At 47.1% G+C, this 6213-nt stretch overlaps 1 protein-coding gene across 1 annotated transcript; it reads right to left on the bottom strand.

Moving 5' to 3' along the window:
- Positions 1 to 681: 681 nt before the first annotated feature.
- Positions 682 to 5193, bottom strand: LOC108730260 (uncharacterized). The gene is made up of 2 exons (XM_018459839.1): positions 3538 to 5193; positions 682 to 3417 (listed from the first exon to the last, which is right to left on the bottom strand). The coding sequence occupies exons 1-2, from the start codon at positions 5191 to 5193 to the stop codon at positions 682 to 684; spliced, it is 4392 nt and encodes a 1463-aa protein (XP_018315341.1).
- Between the last annotated feature and the right edge of the window lie 1020 nt (positions 5194 to 6213).

Raw genomic sequence — 6213 nt, 5'->3', positions numbered from 1 at the left:
CTGCGGTCATAAGCTGATTTATCCTCGTAACATTCAGAGCACACGATGGCTGTTTTGTCTGTACGCGTTGTTACTCCCACCTTGGTGAAGACGCGGATCCCTCTCTTCGCGTTCGGAGGTGGTCGAGAAGTAAAGTAAGCTTCTCTTATTTAGTATAAGTTTATTCGGCTTGCACTCGTGGATACACATGTAACGGCAGTATAGCGGTTTCTTGTCGGTGGTTTTTCGTCGTACAAAGATGGCAGAGAATGAAGAAGAAATGCGCGCGCAACTTACACGCGGGAGAGTAGGAGGAAAAAGGTGGCGCGCTCGCCAGCCGACCCAAACGGTCGCAACAACGCACGCGCGGTTCCAATAATCGCGATCCTCTATCGGGACGTATAGCGCATGCGGCAAGGTTGGCGCCAGGCGCCAAATCGATCAAATCCAATCATGTAATTTTGTACTTAACACGCCGCCCCCTTTGAAAGGACGTGCTTTCAACAAGAACACACACAAAAACGAAAACTAGCTTGTACCTTAATTAACTAACGCTTGCTAGGATCTTAAAGAATGCATCGCATATAAACTATGAATTTTCAAAAAAAAGGCTTTCTTATCAACTAAAAAAATGACAGCACAGACGAATTCCCTTTGAGGAATATTACAATCTCAGGGAGAGAAAGCATACAATAGCGTATCTTATGACTCTATAGGCAGTATCGCTAGTTTAGAGAGAGGTCTCACGCATGACCCCTTGATCGTTTGAACAGTAGCGGTCCGTACGATACCGTCGGAACCGATGTGAGCTTCTTGGACTCGCCCTAATAACCATTGCATCGGAGCTAGGCCTTGTTGTCTTACGAGCACGAGCTGTCCAGATTTTAATTGTGCACCTTTGTTGACCTTCCACTTAAGGCGCTCTTGCAGGGAATGGAGATACTCGGTGCTCCATCTTTTCCAAAAATGCTGTCTCATCTGGTCTACTCGCTGCCATCGCGTCAGTCGGTTCTCGTTCACGTCGCATAAGTCTCGGCAAGGAAGGCTATTCATAACCGTTCCGACCAGAAAATGCCCTGGACTGAGGTAGGAGAAGTCATTCGGGTCGCTACTTAATTGTGTAAGAGGACGCGAATTCAAGATTGCCTCAATCTCAGCAAGTACCGTCTGCAACTCCTCGAAGGTTAAGTGAGCCTTGCCAATGATTCGCGACATGTGATACTTGGCCGCCTTCACGGCTGCCTCCCACAATCCTCCGAAGTGAGGCGCGTTAGGTGGGATGAAGCTCCACGCAGTTTCTTGTTCGCAAAGGAATTGTTTTACATCCGTTTGCACTTGCTGAGAATTGAGGAAGTCTCGGATCTCCTTAAGCTGGTTGTTAGCTCCTGTAAATGTAGTTCCATTGTCAGAGTATATACATATCGGTTTACCTCTTCGGGATATAAAACATCTAAGCGCACCGATGAACGCGTCCGAAGTGAGATCGCTCACTAGTTCAATATGCACCGCCTTTGTGGCGAAGCATACGAAAATGGAAATGTATGCCTTGCTATTACGGGCGTTTCGACGTTTGACCTCTTTGATTACAATTGGACCAGCGTAGTCTACGCCACAATGCGAAAATGGCATTGATACCGTGTCGCGACTGGCCGGCAAGGAGCCCATGAATGCCTCTGATGGAACCGGTTTGGCTCTGAAGCATGTTATGCAGTTCCGAAGGATTTTGCGCGTACTAGACCGTAGTGCAAGAGGCCAAAAGCGCTGTCTTACGGCGGCCATAGTAGCCTGCGCGCCGGCATGCATATTACATACATGTTCATGATTTATCACGCGTTTTGTAAAATCGTGTTCGCGAGGGAGCAATATCGGGTGTCGCGCCTCGCCTAGATTGGAGTTTTTCAACCTGCCTTCCACGCGAATTAGACCGATTTCATCCATAAAGGGAGATAGTGAGAGCAATTTACTGGATGTGCTGATGGGTCCCCCCTTGTTTAATGCCTTATACTTCTCGGGGAACGAGGCCCTTTGTATTGTACTACATGCTATATTTAGTGCGCGTAACATTTCGTCATGTGAGGCAAACCTAGTCGGCGGATTCGGGCGACACGCCCTGCGAAACCTAAGGCAATAGGCCAAAATGCGACATATTTTATTTAAACTAGAGAATTTGCCTGTCAATTCATCTATTACGGAACCTTCCAAAGAAACTACGACTGCAGAGACTACCCGCGCCTCCGGCATGCCATTCGCGAGTCGATTGAATCCACCGCTTGGCCATTTATCTTGAGGAGATCGTAGGAAGGCGGGGCCTTGCCACCACAATGAAGAGTTTGCCAGCTCGTGGGGATTGAGCCCACGCGATAACACGTCCGCAGGATTATCAGCAGAGGAAACGTGAGCCCAACACTCTATCCTAGTGATACGTTGTATTTCACCGACTCGGTTGGCCACGAAGGCTGTCCACTTCCGGGAAGGTAAAGTCAACCAATTTAATGCTATCGTCGAGTCCGACCAAAGGAAGATGTCATATTGCGATAGGTCAAAAGAATCTTTAACCTTTTCCAACAGCTGAGCTAGTAACAATGCTGCGGATAGTTCCAACCTTGGCAGAGACACCGTCTTGAGAGGTGCAATGCGAGATTTTGAACAGAGAATCTCCAAGCGATACTCGTTGCTACCCTCCGTTCGGACGTATATGCATGCTCCATAGGCACACTGACTGGCATCACAAAACCCATATATTTGAACGTGACGAGGATCTGAAGCAAATTTGACGCATCGATTAATTTGCAATCTGTTTATCTCAGGTAACTGCGATTTGAATTTTAGCCATCGTGATTGTATGGCTTGAGGAACGGATTCATCCCATTGACAACCCGCTTGCCAAAGCTCTTGGAGGATGATTTTTGCCGTAACTATAATAGGCCCTAGCACTCCTAAGGGATCGAACAATTTAGCGGTTTCTGATAATATTGCGCGCTTTGATACCGTATGATGATCTACGTTCGTCTTATACGAAAACCCTAACTTGTCGTTTGCTTGGCTCCATAAAACTCCCAATACGCGTGGATGTTCGCTACTACTAATGACGATTGAGTCACCATGCTGACCACCCACATAATCGAGTAACTGTGGGCAATTTGATGCCCATTTACTGAGTTCGAATAAACCTAGTCGTAGTAATTGCGTAACTTCCTTTACTATTAACTCGGCTTCAGTAATCGTGTCTGCCCCCGTGAGCATATCGTCCATATAAAAGTCTTGCCTGACGCATCTTGATCCTACCGGAAACGTCGCTTCATGTTGTTCCGCCAAGTATGTCAGACATCTCGTCGCTAAATATGAGGCGGAGGAAGTACCGTACGTAACTGTCGTTAACTCAAATCCCTTGATGTCCGATCTTACATTATCGCGCCACAATATTCTTTGCAGTCTCGTCTACGAAGGATCCACCAAAATCTGTCGATACATTTTAATTATATCAGCCGAGATAGCGTAGCGATGTGTAGGAAATCGTAGTAAAATGGACATTAAGTCCTGCTGCACAACAGGCCCTACTGTGAGTACATCGTTGACGCCTGTGTTACTTTTGCACGATGCATCAAAGACAATGCGGATTTTGGAAGATTGACCAGAGCCCTTAAAAACGCAATGATGCGGTAAGTAAAAAACTTCGTCGGAATGTTCATCTACAACCTTCATATGCGCTGATGTTAGATATTTATTCATGAACTCCGTATATTGTACTCTTAGGTTAGGATCACGATCAAAACGTTTCTCGAGGTTCTTTAGACGCTTTAACGCTATGTCCCTTGAACGACCTATTTCGCTGATTATATGCTCCTTGATGGGAAGCCTTACCACAAATCTACCATCTGGGTTTTGGGAAACGCTGTTTAAGAAGTGTTGTTCGCACCGAATCTCCACGAGGGTACGATCAATGGGGCGCCCAACACAACCTTCCTGATGCCAGAAGAGGTTTAACTGGTCGTGTATCTGTGCGTTAGTTATAGTCGCGTGAAAGGTGCTTACCCCTCGCGGATTGCTCGATGAAAGGCCGATTCGACCGGCCAAGATCCACCCTAAACGCGTCTTTTGCAGAGTTGGGTGTTTGGGTGAGGACTGCACCTGCCCCACGCATACCAAGTCCCAGAATACGTCGACACCTAGTAATAAATCAACCTTAGATGATTTATAAAAATGCGGGTCAGCCAACTCTAAATTGCGAGGAATGTCGAAAGCCCCACGATCTAAGGTGGCCGCGGGTAGTTTGCCCGTCACTTGCTCGGTGACAATACATTCGATGTCTGTTGAATATGCATTTAAGCGAGATTGAAGCTTCAAGCGGACGCTCTGATTAGACGTGGTGGTCGCGCCATCCACCCCTGAGATAACTACGCTTATCGATCTTGGTTTTAAGCCAAGCTTGGTTAAAAATTTCCTGGAAATAAAGTTAGCCTGCGAACCGCAATCTAACAATGCACGGCCCTCGATGAGCCTGTCTTCTTTATCATAGATGTACACCACGGCAGTCGAGAGTATAGCACCTTTATTGTCAGAGAGACTCGACGCGTGTGTGGCCAAGGTCGCTTGAGACGTGGCTATAACCTGATTCGCGCAATTTTCCTTGTCGTGATCTTGTGTGCTAGTAACGGTTGTCGTGTGCAGTAGCGCATTATGTTTGGCCTTACAATTTTTGCAACCGCCTGAAGGGCATTTGCTAGCTACATGCGTTGTAGAACGTAAACAATTGATACAGATTTTGCGGCTACGGATTTCTGAATTTCTACGCGGTATTGGAAGGGCTAGAAAATCCTTGCATTTATAAATCGAGTGGTCGCCTTGGCAGAAACTGCATTTATAACCGATTGTTGCCGTACATGCGGACTGGCGCCTTGCCTGTAACGAATTACGCGGATTGTTACTTTTGGTTGAAACGATTGAAGACTTGCCTGTCGCTTCTAGAATCTGACAGCGATGCGATATAAACTCGATAATCTGCTTCAGAGTCGGGAGCTCCGTGCCGGCCAAAGAGGACTGCCACTCTCGCAGAGTGATTGTGTCGAGCTTAGCGCTTAGAATATACACAAGAATATCATCCCAGTGGGCTGTTGGGCGCTGGAGTGCTTGTAGGGCACGTACATGCTTGGACGCGCCATCCGCAATTAGCCTCAGCTCGCTGGAATTCTCCTTAGACATAGATGGAAGGTCCATGATGGCTCTAATATGTGTATGCACAATGATTCTCTCTCTCTGTTATCATAACGCTCCTTCAATAATCGCCAGGCAATCTCATAATTGAAATCCGAGATTTCCAGCGAACTGATGACATCACTGGCCTCACTGGAAAGAGAAGAGCGTAAGTATTGCAATTTTTGAACGTTACTGAGCGAAGCATTGGAATGTATAATTGAATTGAAGGCGTCAAAAAATGGAAACCACTCGTCGTATTTACCGCTAAAACTCGGAAGATTCAATTTCGGTAATCGAACATGCGCCACGGAACTATAAGTATCGGAGACATTGGATGGCGATGGCACCATATTACGCGTCGATGGCACAGATATAGTTAGTTTCTCTCTTAATTTCGCCGATAACGCGTAATATGCCTCCTTGAACTCTCAACGATCGCTGCCTTCATTTTCATCCAATGCTTCTATTTGCGATTGAACGGTATTATATCCCGACCAACTGAGATCCAGCTTTAACTTGCGTTCCTCAAGTTGCGCTATTACCGACGGCGTAAGGGACGTGACCGCATCCACGTATGTTTTCGTACGCGTACACGACGACTTAATGGTCGTCCGCTGTCTTTTTAGAGCAGTAATGTTTTCGACGGACATTTTAAATTAATAGACGGCGATAGAATAATGTACACAAACGTTTCCAAAGGTCGATCTAGATAGCCTTACCTGACTACGCAGCGCGCGATACCTGTGCGTCTTAATCTAACGGTGCCTCGCCGATGCAATAGCGAAGAACGACGATTCTTGAAGGGAATTGCCGCCAGGTGCCTTCTCGTTCCTCTCGTCTGATTTCCCAAGGGCGAGTCCGGTTGATGAACGACTGATGATGCAGATCTGCTCGTCGCTACCGATCCTCGCTTCTCGTGCTAGTGATAATGCGCACGGCGCATGCGGGTACGCCCTGGCACTCGTATGAATCGGCACCGTGGAATGGCGGGCTGCCTTGGCACTAGACCTCGCCGTGATTGCAGGTTAAGCGTGCCGCTGT

Source organism: Mycetomoellerius zeteki, unplaced genomic scaffold (genome assembly GCF_001594055.1).
Source record: "Mycetomoellerius zeteki isolate Tzet28-1 unplaced genomic scaffold, Tzet1.0 scaffold875, whole genome shotgun sequence".
NCBI classification, from domain to species: domain Eukaryota; kingdom Metazoa; phylum Arthropoda; class Insecta; order Hymenoptera; family Formicidae; genus Mycetomoellerius; species Mycetomoellerius zeteki.
Note: the sequence above shows the minus strand (reverse complement) of the source record. Positions and strands in the feature narration are given on the sequence as shown.

Coding starts and splice junctions, on each gene's coding strand:
- LOC108730260 (XM_018459839.1), bottom strand. CDS start 5,193: ATGGACCTTCCATCTATGTCTAAGGAGAATTCCAGCGAGCTGAGGCTA. Junction 3,418..3,537: donor GCGTCAACGATGTACTCACA/GTAGGGCCTGTT, acceptor GATCCTTCGTAG/ACGAGACTGCAAAGAATATT.